Source organism: Littorina saxatilis, linkage group LG13 (genome assembly GCF_037325665.1).
Source record: "Littorina saxatilis isolate snail1 linkage group LG13, US_GU_Lsax_2.0, whole genome shotgun sequence".
Classification (NCBI taxonomy): domain Eukaryota; kingdom Metazoa; phylum Mollusca; class Gastropoda; order Littorinimorpha; family Littorinidae; genus Littorina; species Littorina saxatilis.
This window is the reverse complement of record NC_090257.1, coordinates 33,222,810-33,243,421: the sequence shown is the minus strand read 5'-3', so window position 1 is coordinate 33,243,421 and position 20,612 is coordinate 33,222,810. Positions and strand designations below refer to the sequence as shown.

Genomic DNA, 20,612 nt, shown 5'->3' with positions numbered 1-20,612 from the left:
AAAGGGAGGGAGTCTTAAAACGAGGGGGAGGGGGTCTTAAAACATGTATTATAATTTATATAGCTCAGAGTCAGACTCAATAATGCCTACAACAACCAGTGAAGACTGAACGCGCTAGCCATTTTAACCAATATCTCTGAATCGGATCAATTTTGTCTCTGACAGAAACCGGTCACTTTGGTATTCAAAGTCAAACAGTCGAACTAGACATGAACACAATGATTGCATCATAATTTGTCAGGAGGGAACTGGTCAGAGGAAATATCAAACAGGATGCATGACCGGTTAATGACTGTTTGAAGAAAATACCGGAAATATCTTGTTAAATCCCACCAACTGTATGCGCCCAGCACAGGATGCACTAAGATCAGTGAAGGGGAAATGTGATAATCATCATAATGTACCTAAACCTACCAAAACTTCCGCAGTAGTAATATTCAATTGAAAAGTGTCTAGCACAATCATGGCTTCATTTTCTGTGTGGAAAGATTACTTCAACAAAACGTGAACATGTCTCTGGCCAAAATTGATGTTATTGTCAACAAGGCAAGACAAATCTGGTGCCAACCTTGTCAGTTCATCCTCCAAAAGCCCAGGATCAGGTGTATAAAACTTGACACCAAAACGTAGTGGTGCGTCTGGGGATGGCAGTTGTTTCAGTATCTGCTTGTCGTTGTCTAACCAGCACTGCAACACACATAGAGTAATGAGGATCTTGAAAATTCAAGGTTGAGTGATCGACAAGAAGAAGAAGAAAATTCAAGGTAGATATTTATAAATTATTAAATATTAAATATAATGTTGATATCAAATATCAACAGAAACGTTACACATTGCAAAAGAATCAAAGGAAGACTGAATCACACAGTTCTGCTACTACTCTGGAGACTCATACTGGATGAACTCTCCATTTGTAAAAGGCTGCCAATGTCTGAAAAGCTGCATGTACATAGCGTAAGAATGGTATTTCACCAGTCATTTCAAAATGTCGTCATCAGTGACCACTTACTGATGTCTACCCTAAACCATACACACCCTTTTCAACTCTGTTCCCAACATCTTTTCATCGAGTTGTCGAGTTGTCGGAGGCAAATCCAGCACCACATAGGCTACAGGAAACACGTGATAAGGCAACAAAAAAAAAAGTCTGTTTACGGTAACATAGGCCAAACAAATAGGGTCGGTAGGTCGGGATTTTTTTTTTCTTCTCCAAAAAACCATATTTTTATGTTATTTTGCCAAAAAAACCAAGATTTTTTTTTCTTTTTTTCCCAAATGCCAAAAAAAAGTCTAGGGTCGCGCGAAAAAACTAGGGTCGGTCGGGTTACCGTAAACAGACCTATTTTTTTTTTTGGCCTAAAGACTTCATGTGGCATCAACTGATGCAAGGAACAGCAAGTACTGGATCCACAATAACTTACTGGATAGAAAAGTTGACACTCGCTACGATATTTAAAGCATGTAGTGTCCTAACACTGCAGCTTCTTCTTCTTCGTTCATGGGCTGAAACTCCCACATTCACTCATGTTTTTGCCGAGTGGGTTTTTACGTGTATGACTGTTTTCCCCCCGTTATTCAGGCAGCCATAAGCCGCTTTCAGGGGAAGCATGCTGGGTATTTTTGTGTTTCTCTAACCAACCAAACTATGACATGGATTACAGGATGTTTTCCGTGTGCACTTGTTCTTGTGCTTGCATGTACACACGAAGGGAGATTTATAAGGCACTAGCAAGTCTGCACACACTGGGAGATTGGAAAAATCTCCACCCTTAACACACCAGGTGCGGCCGGAGTTCGAACCCACAACCTTCCGCATAGGAGGCCAATGTTTTATCCACTCGGCCGATGCGCCCGTCCTAAAAGTCCAACAAAAGCATACCTCATCCCCGTTGTGGTTGGTGTATTCCAGACCAAAGTAGTCTGCCTCCAGCATCTGTAGATGGGTGACCACAGCCTCCCACAGCGTGATTCCCACCGCCTTCACCTGGGGTAGCATTCCAATGAGAAACTTGATAGTCAAAATGCTAATGACCTAGAAACAATCAGCTTTATTTTATTTATAAATTATAATGTCTGTTGCCCAAAAATCTTGAAATTGCATTCTGCATCAAGTGAAAAGTAACTTACAAAGCGCTTTCCTTGAAAATATCAGTGTGTACGTTTTGTACATTTGTTTAGACCAAATGTTTTAACATAGTCGGGGAATCGAGACGAGGGTGGTGGTGTATGTGTGTGTGTGTGTGTGGAGCGATTCAGAGAAAACTACTGGACCGATCTTCATGAAACTTCACATGAGAGGTTCTGAGCATAATGTCCCCAGACTTTTTTTTAAACATTTTTCCGATATCTATATACGACTAGTGTCTGTGTGTCTGTTCGCGATGCACGGCCAAAGTTCTCGGTCGATCTTTTTCAAATTTGGAGACCGTATTCAGCTACACCCCGGACACAACCTCATCGATGAGATATTTCAACACGTGCTCTCAGCGCGCAGCGCTGAACCGATTTTGGTTTTTCTGTATATCCACTATATCCATTCCCAGTAACTCTTCCTTATCTTCTCCAGTGTTTTGTTTTGCGCGTTTATCTCCCTTCCTTCGTGTGGCGTCAATCCATATTCCCGTTACTACGTTACTATTTTTAGAAGGTCACTGCACGTTACTATTTTTAGATCTCCCTTCCTTCGTGTGGCGTCAATCCATATTCCCGTTACTATTTTAAGAAGGTCACTGCACGTTACTATTTTTAGATCTCCCTTCCTTCGTGCGCCGGCAAAGCCGGCGTACACCCGGCAAAGCCGGGTCCCAGGCGCAGCCTGGTATTCGGCTCTACTTTTTCCCGGCGAAGCCGGTACCCGGCGAAGCGGGTAATCATCTAGTCTATATATATATATACTAGAGGAATACCCGGCTTCGCCGGGGTGAATCGCGAGACAGAGACAGACAGCGTGGCGGTTCATCACAATCACCTCTGCAGGCGAAGTCCTGTCAAACGGGATTGAGAATTTTAGAGCTTATTTCTTAGCCCTATATTATCTGCTGTGGCTTCTCAAATGCCAGAACATACAGACAGACAAAAGCCGCTAGACCCCATCACAAACAGAACTCTATAATACATAGGTTTTTGCCTACACACACACACAAACACACACACACACAGAGAAGCCGTATATATATATGCATATCTGTATCTATAAATATATAGAGATAGGTGAGAGTGTATTTTTCGCGTGGCTATAAATTGATTCGACCTTTTCACTTTGACAGTAAGAACAACTTACGGGTGCAAGGGAAGCGTTCTGGACAGCGCAGTGACATTCTAAAAATAGTCACTCTCAGAAACGGGAATTTGGGGTGAACGGCGCGACAGAGACAGACAGCGTGGCGGTTCACCACAATCACCTTTGAAAGGCGAAGTCCTGTCAAACGGGATTGAGAATTTTAGAGCTTATTTCTTAGCCCTATATTATCTGCTGTGGCTTCTCACATGCCAGAACATGCAGACAGACAAAAGCCGCTAGACCCCATCACAAACAGAACTCTATAATACATAGGTTTTTGCCTACACACACACACAAACACACACACACACAGAGAAGCCGTATATATATATGCATATCTGTATCTATAAATATATAGAGATAGGTGAGAGTGTATTTTTCGCGTGGCTATAAATTGATTCGACCTTTTCACTTTGACAGTAAGAACAACTTACGGGTGCAAGGGAAGCGTTCTGGACAGCGCAGTGACATTCTAAAAATAAATAGTAACTTACAACTGAACGGGAAAGCCACACGAAGGAAGGGAGATAAACGCCAAACACTGGAGAAGATAAGGAAGAGTTACTTATAATGGTGAAATGAACACAAAAACGAACATGAGTTTAGCGCTGCGCGCTGAGAGCACGTGTTGAAATATCTCATCGATGATATTGTGTCCGGGGTGTAGCTGAATACGGTGTCCAAATTTGAAAAAGAACCACCGAGAACTTTGGCGTTGTGATGTGGTGTAGCGGCTATGGTGTGTCGGTATGGGGGCCCGGGTAAGCTGAGGTGGAACCAAAATAGCTGAGGTGGAACCAAAATCGGTTCCGCGCAGCGCGCTGAGAGCACGTGTTGAAATATCTCATCGACCAGGTTGTGTCCAGGGTGTACCTGAATATGATCACCAAATTTGAAACAGATCCATCGAGAACCTTGGCCGCGCATCGCGCACAGACAGACAGACACACAGACAGACAGACACTAGTCGTATATATATATAGATATATATGGTCAAGGCTCTGGAGGTGACTCCAATGAGTGTGACATGCAAGAACAAATTTCAATGTAATTACAAGCTGACAATTTCCCGACAATTTACTAGGTATGGTCATGCTAAACTTCTACGAAAAATGTTTTTCACACTTGAGCCATCGTTTAGATGTATTTACAAAAATAATATCAATGTTCAAACATAACATGACGCCATCACAATTTCAGATTCAGGCAATTTAATGATCCAAGAACAAACAAAAAGAAATGTTGGTGGTGTTTCTTTATTGCTAGACCACACATCCATCAATACAAACAAGATAAGCAGGTAAGAATCTCTAATTGGGTCAAATACCTGAGCTTGAAATTGCTTAAACATAACATGACACCAAAACACTAAGTCAAAATGCAGCATGGAGTTCAAAGACAAAATACTATCAATACTAAGTCCAAAACAGAAAACATAGATAATGTTTGTGTGTCTCCAAAATATCATAATGAAAATACTAATTATAGTCATCAAATTTCCTTTGCCAAAAAAAAAAAAGTGGATGTGTTACCTTGTCTTTAAATGAGAGGGAAAAAAGAAAAAGTAGCCATGCTTGAACATAACATGACGCCGTGACAAAAGATAAACTTACATCATCTGGAGCTATAGATGCAAATAAAATATCAAATTCAGAAGCCATTGTGTGCATAGCATTGGTAGCTACATTGCACAGTTAACTGCATAGCCAAGTCACAACCTTAGAAAAAGTTATTCTGAAATTAAAACACTTAAACATAACTTGACGCCATGAAACATAACATGACGCCGTGACACAGTCTTAATCAGGCTAAAGTGGCAAAACCAAACATAATGAAAGAACAGGAGGACAGCTATCTACATGCAGCGATGGTAGGTAATTATTAGCCACCAAATAATCTGATGTGTAAACTTAATCTTTTATGTTTGCACAGAAAATTTGCTGTTTGAGCATAACATGACGCCATGAAACATAACATGACACCGTGACAAAAGATATTTCTTTTTCTTTTTTCTTTTATTTGTTGCTTAACGTCCAGCCGACTGCGCAGAGCCATATCAGGACGAGGAAGGGGGGGATGAAGGGGGCCACTTGTCAAGCGATTCCTGTTTACAAATGCACTAACCCATTACTTGTGTCCCAGCAGGCTTTAGTAAAACTAAATTAATACCTACTGGAAGATTACCAGTTTCCAGTATGTTAAAATAGGCTTAACCTATCTACTGCTGGACTTACATCAGAACACTAACAGATTAAACTATACATGAATCGCGAGACAAGCGGCAAGAGAAGAGATTTTTGGAAAAAATACAGGTGAATGAGCAAGAAGGCAGAAAAAAGAAAAGAATTCATGAAGAAAAAGAGAGCATGACAGGAAAGAGGAACCAAAAATCTACCTAACAGCAAACTAGAAAGCTCCTGCGGTTCCAAAAACAGGAGGGGCCTTTAATTTCATAACCGCAGTGCCCCACTGCGGGAGACAAAAGATAAAATTACATCCTCTGGAACTATGGGTGTAAGTAAGCCATCCAATTCAGATGCCATTGTGTGCACATAAAAGGCTGCTACAGAGCTAAGTTTACTGAATAGGTGAGGGGCAACCTTAGAAAAAGTTTTTGTACCATGAAAAAATGCCCAAACATAACTTAAGACCATGTTCAAACCAATTAAAAGGAAAAAATGTATAGTCTACATTTACCTGTACAAAATGCTAGATAAAAAGGAAAGCTAGATGAAAATAGACTAAGAAACTATAAAAATTAAACTCAATATTACACTACAACACTGTGACAGTTCAAGCTGACACTGATGTGTTATGTTGTGTTTGGACATGGATCACACTAACTACAACAAAAACGTGGTTTCTATGGGGGGGAAAGTTATTTGAAACAGATAATATCAATATTAAATTCTACATCTGTTTTTCTTTACCAAAAATAAAATAAGTAAAAAACCGAGTGCCCAAACCTAACATTACACCAGCCGTGGCAGCAGAGATCGACTGTGCATAGCGTCAAGTTATGTTTGGACATAAAACTAGCACTCGGCGATCAGACACAATAAGGGTCTACAAGTTCAGACCCAATGATGATGTTAATGCATAGTATTCAATCTGCCACAAAAATTAGTGTATGTTAGAAGACATTTAGTTGAACGAGTTTAAACATAACGCTGACGACCTCGGACTTGGTGTAAAGTTGCGTTTGATCTCCTGCATCCCATAATATCAACCACGTATCTTGTAAATCGCAGTAAATGACTTTTAGGGGTACTTCACGAAGTGATTTCATGAAGGGATGCATCATTGATGGTTGAAAACGTACTTTGCTCTATCAAACCAAAAACGCAACAGTGACACCACATGATCGGCATGAATGCACATGACAAAGCAAAAATTGACAAATGTAGGAACGAAGGAAAGTGTTGATGAAAGCACAATTATTCAGACAGGATCTCTAGTTTTATCAGAGAAACAGAACTCAGCACTCGAAAGCCTAATGTGGTCATTACTTCATATTCTATCCATAATTTCGCTGGATTTGCACAAACTCAACAAATGACGCCAAAATAAAAACCTTACCTTTCGGCCTATCCTCGGCGTCCATCGCGCGCTTTGTCTTCAAATGGCGCAATATTCTAAATTGGAGTGGTTTTCACTTCCATGCCGGATTAATCTCCAAAAAATGGAGTGAAAAATACACATACATTGTTCCTTTTTCGTGTCCAAACGCAACGGTTTGTTGACACCATATCGCTTCCGCAAAATCAATGTAAATTTCTTGCTACGTCAGAGTTTAAAATGTTCGCTTGCTGATTAATCCAAGAACTAAAACATAAAATCTTTCAGATTAGAGGTTAATCACGTGTGTTGGATGCGGATATTTCTTTCAAGTTAACATCGATCGCTATCACCCAAACATGACACCACGCGTTGTGTTTGAGCACGATTGATGACGCTCTATATAAACAAGAAACGAACAAATATTTGACACGCACGTAACGTCAATAGGAATTGATAACGTTTTAAGAATTCGGAAATCAATAAATTGACTCTTGATTCGATCTTGTTATGGTGAAAAATGCCGTCTGAAGTGACACACAGGTATGTCTGTCACGTTTTTCTTCCACCACGATCGTCGATTTTTCATTAAAACATTTTTTTTTTTAATGACAGAAAGCTAGTTTAACTCATTTTATGTCATCACACGAAGCTTTGATTATATAAGATCAAGTGACAACAGTTTGATTTCATTAATTCTTTATCTTCAACCTTAGAATCGCAGTCAAAAATGCCAACTGGTGATTTCTGCACTCGAGCCACCTCCTGAGCCTTGACCATATATATATTATATATCCCATGACCTCCCTTCTTTGTCTCTGTTACTTCAGTATGGGTATATATGTTGTATTTTTATAGCTCAATAAATACATCATGGACTCAAAAAAATATATGATAGTGCAGATTCCGATTTGGGCGAAGAACTACTTTGCTCCCGACCTTTGACCTCGCGCCGAACAATGTGACACATTTGTATGAAGTTCCAAAATCGTATTGCACGGCTCAGAAAACCATATCAGTTGCACGCAAAAATGAATCTCAGAACTGATCTGATATATGAGATGCAATAAGCAAACGTTTCTTTCATTATGAAAGCAATGCAGGTGGGAAAAAACGAACATTCAACTTACAAGATAACCAGATGCTAGCGAACCAAAACAAAAACACGAGTACCCTCCCCTTGCTTCGTTAGCAGACGACTTTTGAGAATCTGTCAGACCGTCCTTACCTGGCACGGTTGGGCTTCGCTATCATCAGCTGTTTCACGTGTTTTGCGAGCAAGTCTACTCTTTTGCCTGGCTCTGCAGTAAGTCCACATTGGCGATGAAGGTATCTAAGAACTTAACATGTGTGTATTTTTCCGTAATCCAGTCATATTCTTTCAAAATGCAATCAAGCGGCGGTGACAGACTTGGGTCCTGTTTTCCTCGCACCCATACCAGTTTAGGTTCATGCAAACACACTCGCAAAACAGTTTATCATGTAGATACATTTCAAATAGGGAACAAATGGTTAAATCTACATATGTGTTCCCTAAAATTTGCTTCTCTGTCAATAAGACTAATTGTATAATAATGCGTTCGAAAAAAACAACGTGGAATCGATTCTGAATCGAGTCGAGTAAGCCAAATGGGGGCCAAACCGGTTTCCCCGTTCCGCCGACCTGAAACGCAAAAGAATTGTGCGCTTCAACTAAATGGATTTCTATACGACTTCATTACTTTCTTGCAACTTATGAACCTTTACTTAAAGCTTTTAAACGGTCTGAAAGTAGTGTTACCGCGTACTTATAGATGCACTCATTCGTTTTATTTTTTCAGCGACGGTCACTTAGTTTAAGGTTGCAAAAAGGCCAAGTCTCGCTGAAAACACTGTTTCACACTCCACAGATCGCAACAGTGCCGCTAGTAGTCTACACTTTGTGTTTGATGGTAGAATGGGATATACAGATTACAACACTCGTGGTTTTTTATATGGCTTGTATTTCAGTCAAGACCCAGCGGGAATATCAATCGAGAGCCACTCGCCAAAGGCTCGTGTCTCCCGATGATATTCATCCGCTGGGTCTTGACTGAAATACAAGCCATATAAACAAGAAGAGCAAACGCTCGATCGAGTCACTTTCGCAGTTCTGAATATTATATGAGGCATCAGATGGACAGGAAGAAATTGCTATTCACAACACAATGAGTCACGTTCACATAAAATTTGAGCCCGGTCACTTTTATAGTTTCCGAGAAAAGCCCAACGTTAAGTTGTGTGTTGCCGAACAGAAAAGGCTAGTTATCTCCCTTGTTTTTCTGATAACGTTCGTAAAAGGCTACAGATGTAAATACTTTGATGTAAAGAATAATCCTACAAAGTTTCAATCACATCCGATGAACTTTGTCAAAGATATAAAATGTCTAATTTTTCCTTTGACGCTGACCTGTGACCTTGAAAAAGGTCAAAGGTCAACGAAACCATCGTTAAAGTGTAGAGGTCATTGGAGGTCACGACTAAACAAAATATGAGCCCGATCGCTTTGATAGTTTCCGAGAAAAGTCCAACGTTAAGGTGGTGTCTACGGACGGCCGGCCGGACGGCCGGCCGGCCGGACAGACTAACACTGACCGATTACATAGAGTCACTTTTTCTCAAGTGACTCAAAAACCACTCGTGTTGTAACCTATACATATACATATCTTTGATGACGTCATTTCCGGCTTAAAGTTGAGGCGGCACTGTCACGCCCTCATTTTTTGATCAAATGGATTGAAATTTTGGCCAAGCAATCTTTGACGAAGGCCGGACTATGGTATTGTATAAATTCAGGTAGGAGGCTTAATAATTAATTAATGAATTTGGTCATTAAAAATCTGAAAACTAATTATTCTTTGTCGGTTCCTGATTCAAAAAACATATACTATAGATATGTTATGTTTGGATGAAAAGCAAGCTCCGAAGGTGGGTAAAAAGAATAGAGATCTATACAGAAAAGCGTGCTTTCCTGCTCAGCGCAACCACTACCGCGCTATTCTGGCTTTTCAATTTTACTGCCTTTTCCACGATGCCTTTTTCACTGCCTGACGATGCCATACCGTCTTGGTGAAAAAGTGCGACTTGTTCTAACTTGCAAGCAACCGAAACCATTCAATGGTATTGGTAACACAACAAGGGTGAAATCACTGGAAAAAAGACATGGTACTTACAGGCATCTGAAAGGCGTGCACAGTGTCATTGAGGAACGACACTCGCAGGCTGACCATCTTGCCCTTGCGGGGCGATTTGGGTGACCTTGGGTCAGCCATGGTGACCTTGACCTCTTCTAAACGCACACCTCGTCCCTGCACTTGCTGGCTCTTAATCTTATCTTCAAGGTCATGTCAAGTACACCTTCATTTGGTCCTTAACCTGCAACAGAAAACAGTTTTGAACTCTGTGCCAGAAGTGAGAAAAAACCCATCCAACAGCATTCAATCAGAAAATCACACACACGTGTACGTGAACAGAGTGTGCATGCACCCTTGCAAAAACACAAACACGCTGACACAAAACAATACATCAATGTTTAGCTTGACTCCTTGAAGTTAGACATAAACTCCAAAACTGCACTAGAATTCCCTTCTGAACAAACCTTCAATAGACGATGTTTGGAAATTATATAACTCTGTCAAGTTTGTATGTGTTGTGGAAGAGTCAGTTGCTTTCCCTTGTTTCCATTTCAATAGAAACACGGAGGCAAGCCTACAATGTTTCGTATAGCTTGCCTCACTGTTTCTATAGGAAAGGAGAAAAATTACGTACTGGTGGCAACATTGGGATTTTCCCTATTTTTTTTTTTTTATATCCTTAGGCACAAAAAAAAAATAGGTGTGGTTACGGTAACATAGCCCCAAAAAATAGGGTAGGTAGGTAGGCAATCACTTTTTTTTTTTTTAAACTTTTTTTTCTAATGTGTACAAATTAAACCTACCGTACTTTCCGGGTGACAAGGCGCTTTGTTATCTAAGACGCACCCCCTTCTTTTAAAAAAAAAATTGTAATCCAGTCACCCATTGGACGCAGGGGGCCAATAGGGCGCACCAAAATGACCCAGTTTTTGCCATGAGAGGTGGTTCCCCTGTCATATCTGAGAGAGGAAACACTTCCTGCATCGGGGTCAGTGACCGGTCAGTGACCGAGTTTAACAGAGTGGAAATCTGTGTGTGCGGCCAGATCAAAGGCAGGGCAGTACCTAGTAGCTGAAACATGCATTATCACAAGTTGTTTGACTGGTACTCAAGCGGTCTCTTTGATTTTTTTCGTATTTCATACACGGATTAGGCGCTTCGTTATACAAGACGCAGGGGTCGAACTCGAGGAAAAAAGTCGCGCCTTATGACCCGGAAAGTACGGTACTTGACAGGGAAATAAGTGTGCGACACGGGCGCTTTCGCTTTCATTGCGTTTTTTGCACTCGTTTTTTTTCTTCTTTTGACAAATGTAATAAAAAGTTATAGGATCGGCCCCTAAAAATAGGGTAGGTCGGGTTACCGTAACCACACCTATTTTTTTTTTATGCCTTAGAACATGAAGTACCTGCAGGGATGTTGCTACAAATTCATACCTATAGGACAAATGTCCTGAGTTCTTCAGCATCAATAGGACATTTGACCGCTTTCAGAAAGTGTAATAGGACATTATGAATTTGCGCCAACCAGCTTATAACACATTCCATGGAATTGTTCCAAAGTCATGCGCCCACACACACACGCACGCACACACACACACACACACCCACGCGCTGTAGAACACACACATAATATAGTAAATACATCAAGTTGATCAACACAGTGTGCATATAATGTTGTATTTGTTTAGTTTCATAGAAACCACAAAAAAGAAACCAACATGAACAACTTCAGAGCTCCTACTTTGATTACAAACTGCATGATTTGGATAAAAGTTGAAAAACAAAATGATCGGTTTGATCTAATGCTGATCTCTTGCAGGCTTTAGTTTTTTTTTCAGCGGCATAATTCAGTGCTTCGTCTCGTATCGAAAACAAAAGCAGACGACAAATTTGGTCAGTTGGAGTTGTCTCCCGTACTCCTGTAGCATGCACTGATCTAAAAATAATCCACTATTTTTAGATCAGTGCGCTGCACCGAGACGGTTATACCCAAACGGCGCATACCGCAAACGGTTCAGGAATTCCCGACAAAAGAAAAGATCCGCATGCGGCACTGGCAACTTCAGAGTCAGCTGAACACAAGAGCGTTTGGTCTTTTAGAAGATTTCTTGAAATGAAAATTAACGAATATTGCGCTGTCCGCGAAGGAATGGAGTACATATCGGACAATGACCACGCTCAGGCGATAGGACATCTGACCGACATGCGGCAATGTGAATCGGACATTTGGGGATTTTCATCGTTATATGTCCGATGTCCGACGCCTAACGACATCCCTGTACCTGACAGTTGTAACGCTAATACATTATGGAATCGAACGTGCATTGTGAATATGATGCCAGTCAGATACAACAACTACTTGTCCCATCTGTTTATTACTACTACTAGTGGATGCTCAGAATGCAGGGTTTCATTTACTTGTGCGCCCTGCGCCATTGGCGCATTAAACAGTGATGTTCCGAGGCGTCGGTCATCGGTCATAGACCGATTTAGGTTGTAAAATGACCGATTGCAAACACCTCTGTCCCGTCAAATGTCCGATCCGAAGTAGTATTACGTCTAGAGCGGTCACTGCAAGAAGAATCTGTACAAACTGAAGTATCAAACCCCGTTAAAACGAGTTCGAATCGGGGCCTACTTGAACTTCAATTTTCACTCTCGGTCGAACAATAACACAAGGGACGCAACTCTCGACCGAACAATATTACAAGAGCCACAACTCTCGCTACTTTTGACAGCGACACTTTACTTCCGCCGCCACATTTCTGCAAAGATGCCGCCGAAGAAAAAGGTTTGCGTGGGAAAAGGGCAGACACTTTTGAGTGGCTTTGTTAAAAAAAAAGGACGACACGGACAGTCAAGTTGCAGGGCCTTCGGCCCCGTCGGAGACTGAAGCCTCAGAAGGTGAGCCAATAGATCTACAACCTCAGAAAGAGACGCAGGAGGAGACGCAAGAAACGAAAGTAGGGGCGACCAGAAAGTTTGTGCAGAGCTGGTTTTCTATGTTCCCTTGGCTCAGCTACAGCAAAGAACAAGTCGCGTAAGGCGAAAATACAATATTTAGTCAAGTAGCTGCCATTTTTCAGCAAGACCGTATACTCGTAGCATCGTCAGTCCACCGCTCATGGCAAAGGCAGTGAAATTGACAAGAAGAGCGGGGTAGTAGTTGCGCTAAGAAGGATAGCACGCTTTTCTGTACCTCTCTTTGTTTTAACTTTCTGAGCGTGTTTTTAATCCAAACATATCATATCTATATGTTTTTGGAATCAGGAACCGACAAGGAATAAGATGAAAGTGTTTTTAAATTGATTTGGACAATTTAATTTTAATAATAATTTTTATATATTTAATTTTCAGAGCTTGTTTTTAATCCGAATATAACATATTTATATGTTTTTGGAATCAGCAAATGATGGAGAATAAGATAAACGTAAATTTGGATCGTTTTATAAATTTTTATTTTTTGTTACAATTTTCCGATTTTTAATGACCAAAGTCATTAATTAATTTTTAAGCCACCAAGCTGAAATGCAATACCGAACCCCGGGCTTCGTCGAAGATTACTTGACCAAAATTTGAACCAATTTGGTTGAAAAATGAGGGCGTGACAGTGCCGCCTCAACTTTCACGAAAAGCCGGATATGACGTCATCAAAGACATTTATCAAAAAAATGAAAAAAACGTTTGGGGATTTCATACCCAGGAACTCTCATGTCAAATTTCATAAAGATCGGTCCAGTAGTTTAGTCTGAATCGCTCTACACACACACACACACACACACACGCACGCACGCACATACACCACGACCCTCGTTTCGATTCCCCCTCGATGTTAAAATATTTAGTCAAAACTTGACTAAATATAAAAAGAACTGATGTTCTGCACCATCTGTCAGGAGGATGGCGTTGCCTCAAACTCGTTCACCGTTGGTTGCAGCAACTTTCGCAAATCCGCACTGGCATCTAAAAAGGTTAGGTGACATGATTGGTTCGCTTGATCTGAATGTCCTATTGTTTTTTTGTAGTCAGGACATGATGTCCTATTAGTTTTTTGATTCAGGACATTTTGTCCTGTTGCCCTCCAGTCCTAGGAACATCACTGATTAAATCTGAAAATTTGTTTGTTTGCTTAACGCCCAGCCGACCACGAAGGGCCATATCAGGGCGGTGCTGCTTTGACATAACGTGCGCCACACACAAGACAGAAGTCGCAGCACAGGCTTCATGTCTCATCCAGTCACATTATTCTGACACCGGACCAACCAGTCCTAGCACTAACCCCATAATGCCAGACGCCAGGCGGAGCAGCCACTAGATTGCCCATTTTAAAGTCTTAGACTGTATGACCCGGCTGGGGTTCGAACCCACGACCTCCCGATCACGGGGCGGATGCCTTACCACTAGGCCAACCGTGGTTCAGCTGTCTTGCTTGTGTTAATTCCCTTCTTTAATTAAACTTCCAGTTCCTAGGCTGAATTAGGCCAGTCACCTTAGGTCAAGCTACTCAGACTCAGAGAATCAGACTCTGCTTGGCTCAAATAGACTCAGCGTCAGACTGTACGAACAAAATTATTCCTGGGGCAGTGGCGTACTGAAGGATGTGCTGGGTGGTAGGTATTCTGAACTATGCCACAAGGACAGTCTGCTGTCTAGCTACATCTTTCTGGATTTGTCCACAAAACGCTGGCAAGGCCAAAACCAAAACTGAATAAGGAAATGTGTGGTCAAGAAAACACGGGGGGGGGGGGGGGGGGGGGGGATCAAGGAAAGCATAAGCCATTGCTCATTTACTACTGACGCCGATTGTGCAGTAAAATAAAGTTTTGAGAAAATATTGGGATAAATCATTCAATCAAAACACTGTCGTAGCATATTTTGAAAAGTATCTGAAAGTGAAACAGAAAAATTGGTAGCGTTTCCCTCTGCCAAGTGACTGTCACACTCACAGTCAGTCACACACTGATCTTGATATGACTGAGGCGAGTACACTAATGTGATTGTGACTGAATACATTTGTTTCATGTTTCACCATACTCAACTTGCACACTTCTAAATCCAGTCATTTTCAGTTTGAGTTTGACCAACAAGAGAAGATCTTGACCAGATTTTACTAGTGGAAACTTTGATTTTTGAAGCAAAACTGATGGCCGCACTGATGTCTTATTTGTGTTTACTATTAAAAAAAAGTTTAATATTAATTTAATATTAATAATATTTACAAATTGAACATTGGTTACATGCAACCAGATGGTCTTTTCCCTTCCAAAGACCCAACCATATCGCAACAAACCAATCCATAGCATAAACAAACACAAACTCTTGGTCTCCGAGTCTGGGAGCTCAGTCTCAGCAGGCTGATCTATCACTTATAAGTTACAGAACAGTTACACTTACAGCCTCTACTCTACACAGTGCTAGATTTACTAACCTCCACCCCAAACAATAACATATAAGGCGGTCCTGGCTTCCACTACAACAATATCAGCCTGCTTCAGTGGTGATGGGGTACACATGTGTGTCCAACATGGACAGGTACACTGCTAAGTGTGTAAACGTCACAGCACTCCTGCCAACACTCCCAGAGCTTCCCACTGTGACACTCACTATGACTAATCCTTTCTGACACCGGGGGAAGGCCATGTACTTGAACGCTACTAACATAATAAACAGACGGGGAACTTCTGGAGAAAAAATAGTGCAGACACAAATTGCACACAGATCATGGCGGGTATTTATTATGCCTTGCAACATCGGCGCTGCTAAAGCAAGGGCTGCACGCAGCCATGTTGTTCTCCCCCCGAATCTCACTCACAGCACTGTGCCGGTGGAAGTGCCCTCCCCAAACAACAATATCAGTCGATAATTCGCGAGTACACCGGCCTAAACGCGACGACATCGAAACGACAATAATGCAGAAACAGGAAAAGGCGGGTGTAGATATAAAGAGCAAGGGATAAATCATGCACTTAAAGCGAGGTCGTAATGTTCAATACACTAACAAAGTAACAGCGTGAAACTCCGCCAGCGTATTTTACGGCGCTGTAGTGTGACTGTGAGAGCCGACGCTGTCTGCGCTTAGGGTAAAACCTCCTCGCCGCTACCTGCACTAACCCCCAGCCATCAAAACCGGCCATTAGATGCGTAAGGTCTTACCAAGTGTGAAGGAAGCAGCGCCGATCATCACAGTAATCCACAAGGAATTAAATCCATCACGAATCACAAGCAGATGCGGGTACAGTCCCTGTATCAAGCACTTCGTCCCCACATTCTCAGGTTCAGGAGAAGGAAGCAAGGGATGCAACTCTTGTCTTGAGTGACCTTATTCCCTGATCCTCCCGTCTCCAGTTCGCAGGGAGGGCAGAGGAACCCTGCGGTCATTCAGACGTTGAGTGAAGTGGGTTGCGGATGTTCCCACTCCTCCTCCCTCTGTATTGATCCCACGCTGTGGCATTGATTATTTTGACAAATCTTATCGTAGCGGTTACTGCTGCCGGTCAGTCAATCTCTCAGTTCAGTGTCAGTATCCTCCCTCTGATTTTTCATTAGCCAGGCAGTCTCTAGGCAGTGTGGTTTAACCGGCGTATCATTGTATCATCAAGTTTCTGCATTACGGCTGTGCCAGAGTTTTTACTCTTTGAGTCGCACGCCAGGAACTGAATTCAATGTGTATTTTAAAGGCCTTAATCAGTCTCTGCACCTGAATCTTGGTATAGGCCCTACTAACTGGCTCAGCCTCGACAAAATGTGGTTTGACTACATTTATCATCATTATTGTGAATTTCAAGTAAAAAAATAAAGAAACAACGGAAAGAACAACGTTCGTTTCTGTTTTTTAAATTTTTATTTTATTGTGCATTTGTTTGTTTTACGTGACCAGTGTGTGTGTGTGGTGTGTGTGTGGTGTCAAGTTTTTGTTGTTGTCAGTGTTGGGAGGGGGGGATACAAAAGAGATTTTTAGAATGAGAATGCATTTACACGAACTGTTGAAACCAGCCGGGAAGGTCAATTTGGGTCTTGTGGATGCTGCAATAATCTCTCAGTCTCTCTAAAAAGCTCCACTGTATTGCCGGCTTATGCCACAACCCTCGTAAAATAAAATTTGATTCTATTTGATTTGATTTGGTAACAGTGCCGCATTAATTCTTACTTTTCTCCAGCAAGTTGAGTTTTGTACTGCTCTTGACTGAATAGCCTCACTTTTAGCCAATCAGTTTTAACTCTCTCAAGTGAATTCTTCCTTATCAACTTCAATACTAAACACACAGTGGAAGGCTATCATCGTCCGTACTTCTCATCAGTCACCGAAGCGGCTCTTTTTTATCAGCCCCCCCCCCCCCCTTTGTTTGATCATAATTCAAATGAAAATCAGTACTTGCTGAAGTGCAGTGCATTCTCTCGTATAATATTCCAGTGCAGCTGCTCTCGGGCAAAAACACTTGACACAGCGACAGGAAGTGAAATTAAGTTAATTTGATGTCGAGTTGAAAAACGGAAGCTGTTACAGTGTTAGAGTCTGGTAAATTGTTAAGTGGTCTCTTTTTCCGGCTCAAGCCAGGCGTCATTCATAACGGCCGCTTTAGATATGAAACTTTCTCATGAATGTTCTCTCACTGTTTTGGGACGCGGTCCTGCTCAGTTTTGCTTGCTCTAATTTTTCAGTATTTTTTTTCTTTGATATTTTGAACAAGAAAACAAGAAAAATGTACTCACCAGAAAACAGCAACATGAACAAATAAACACGAACTATTTTCGACTTTCGTCTTCATCAGCAAAAACGAAAACAAGAATCTAAAAAAAAAAAGAGTAGACAGAGAAAGAAAATGAATGAAAACTCTGTCTGTATTCTTCTGAACTCATTCTCTTAATCTTTCTCTAGTTCGTGTTTAGATCTCCCTGTTGCTGTTTTCTGGTGAGTATATTTTTATTTTAATCTTGTTCTATTTCCTCTCCGTGACCTGCAAAATCTTTTCCATTTTGATATTTTGAGTAAAACTAAAAGTGTATGTTTTATCAGTGACAGAAACGAAGAAGGCCAGCATCTAATGAACTTGATGTAAGCCGATTTTCTTTGGGGCTTTTTGTTCTTTCTCTTTCCTTTTAAGATCTGTCATTTATTCTCAGATTTTTGACTCTATAAATCTGTTTTCTGCAGAAATTCAGTCAATTCAACCTTATTTCAAGACTCCCGGACTCCCCATATCTTAAAACCTTTTCCCCTCGGATAGGCTATTAGGTTTTACAGAAGGATGGTACAATGAAAACGTATCTGCCGTGAGCTCACATAAGCGTTTTTAATGTATTTTCTACAATTTCCCCGAAATCACAAAAAATAAAATCACAGCGAAAGAAAGAAAAAAAGAAAATTCAAACCAAACACTGAAAGAAAACCCGTAAGAAACAAAACAAAGAAAAACAAAACAAAATGAACACATAAAAATGTCATAATAAATCACTGACCTGCATGTATCACAGAAAATAATCATGTGTCGTGTTGTAAATTTACACAGCTGTCATAATCACATGCAGGAAAATCCCTTGAGTGGGGACACGGATATAAGTCAGCCAAAAACTTTGCTCATTCAATGTTCAGTTTGATAATAGCCCCGTTAACTGCCCAGTCTTGCAACACCACAGGAGAACAGGAAAACGGCCCTCACACTGGCCGTCTCAAGAGCGTTTTTTGTGTGTGAGAAACTGAAGGAATTTCGGTTTTAAGCCGACCGGCATTTGAATGCATGATAGGCTACTACTTTCCAATAACACGAGAAAATTACTCCCACGAGATTTTTTACTCCGGAGTAAACATTTCGTAATTATTATTATTATTGATCCCCTAAAGTGAGATCCATTTCAAAAACCCGAACTTTAATGAACTTAGATCGAGCCGATGTAACAAATACCCATTTAGAGTTTGGTGGGTTATAGAAACACGAAAATACCCAGCATGCTTCCTCTGAAAGCGGCGTATGGCTGCCTAAATGGCGTTTGGTGTTAAACAATAACAAAGGCCTGCTGATTTTGTCTAATTCCGGCATCAGTAGTGCTCATTGTTTGGTTGTTTTAGCGTGAGCATCAAACCAGTTTCCCGTTTGCAATCTCAGTCCCTTTTAACTTGGCATGATGTTGCAAAGTCCATTTCCTGTGAATAATAGTGATGCTGCAGTCATATAAAACTCACGGGCGGGGATGTAGCTCAGTCGGTAGCGCGCTGGATTTGTATCCAGTTGGCCGCTGTCAGCGTGAGTTCGTCCCCACGTTCGGCGAGAGATTTATTTCTCAGAGTCAACTTTGTGTGCAGACTCTCCTCGGTGTCCGAACACCCCCGTGTGTACACGCAAGCACAAGACCAAGTGCGCACGAAAAAGATCCTGTAATCCATGTCAGAGTTCGGTGGGTTTTAGAAACACGAAAATACCCAGCATGCCGTTCCTCCGAAAGCGGCGTATGGCTGCCTAAATGGCGGGGTAAAAACGGTCATACACGTAAAAGCCGTGGGAGTTTCAGCCCATGAACAAACAAACAAATATAAAACTCACACGCAGTTGGGTTATCAGTCTCGTGAGCCGTGTACCATTTTGTGACATGCATTTTCAGTCTATAAGATTATAACGTATGAAATGGCAACTATAGAATGTATTCTCTTTACTTGTTCAGTAATACTCCAGTTAGATAAATGATGATACAAACATGTTGTCTTCTGTTTATTCAATTGTTAGTGCTCAAATCCATATCACATGCCGTTACGAAGTTGACGGCACGGCCCGTAGGGGAGACTGGGGTACCCTGGGACACGGGGCAGGGTGGGACAGCGCAATTTAGCCATGTTATCTTGATTTTTTTTTAAAGTTTGAATTTGCCGCCATGAAGGGAAACTACTCAGCCAGGCTGGCGCCAACTGTTAATGGTGTGGGCACAGACGTTTGCCAGCAGTCGATGTTTGCCTGAAAAGAAGCACTGTAAGTAAATTTATCCTACATACGTGAGAGAGACACCCGTGAGATAATAATCTTTCAAATCACACGTGTGTATATCATGTAAATGAGGTCATGTCAAGCAAGTCTAGCAGGGACCTGTTTTTCCACTGCTTATGATGCCAAAGTCACCGAGACAAACGTCATTATACAAACAAAAATTGCGCTCGCTAATTACCCTCGATGAATCTTTAGAACTAACACGTCACGCCACACTTTCAGAGTGACGTTTCTTTGCTTTGACGTAATAGATTGCACGAGGCTTTGACTGACGAGATCGAGGTTCCAAAACAAGCGTCTTCAATTTATCTGTCTCGACTGCAGGACATTTTCAGTAAAATACACGTAAGTACAGTATGTAGGATAAACAGAATACTACATGGCTTGCTGTGTCGTACCAGATTTACACTCGTTGCTTTTTCAAATAGTGAACAGCTCGCTTTCGCTCGCAGTTCAATATTGAAAAAAACAACTCGTGTAAATCTGGTACGACACAGCAAGCCATGTAGTATTCTCTATTTTCGACTGTCACAAACTTCTTATTTGTATATAATGTCTTCTTAATTACGCACCCTATTAAACCATATATAACCAGATTATGTAATTATTCACTCATATTTATCGAACATTTCAAAGATGTTTACACGTT

General features: G+C 41.2%; 1 protein-coding gene across 1 annotated transcript in view; it reads right to left on the bottom strand.

The window, feature by feature from the left end:
- The window catches only part of LOC138945871 (FERM, ARHGEF and pleckstrin domain-containing protein 2-like), a 103,277-nt gene extending 86,592 nt beyond the window's left edge, over positions 1–16,685 (bottom strand). The window contains exons 1-4 of the mRNA XM_070317390.1: positions 16,146–16,685; positions 10,030–10,231; positions 1,880–1,984; positions 569–687 (exon numbers count right to left, since the gene is read on the bottom strand). Coding sequence (XP_070173491.1) covers positions 569–687; positions 1,880–1,984; positions 10,030–10,128 — 323 coding nt within the window. The 5' untranslated portion in view covers positions 10,129–10,231; positions 16,146–16,685. The remainder of the gene's footprint in view (positions 1–568; positions 688–1,879; positions 1,985–10,029; positions 10,232–16,145) is intronic.
- Between the last annotated feature and the right edge of the window lie 3,927 nt (positions 16,686–20,612).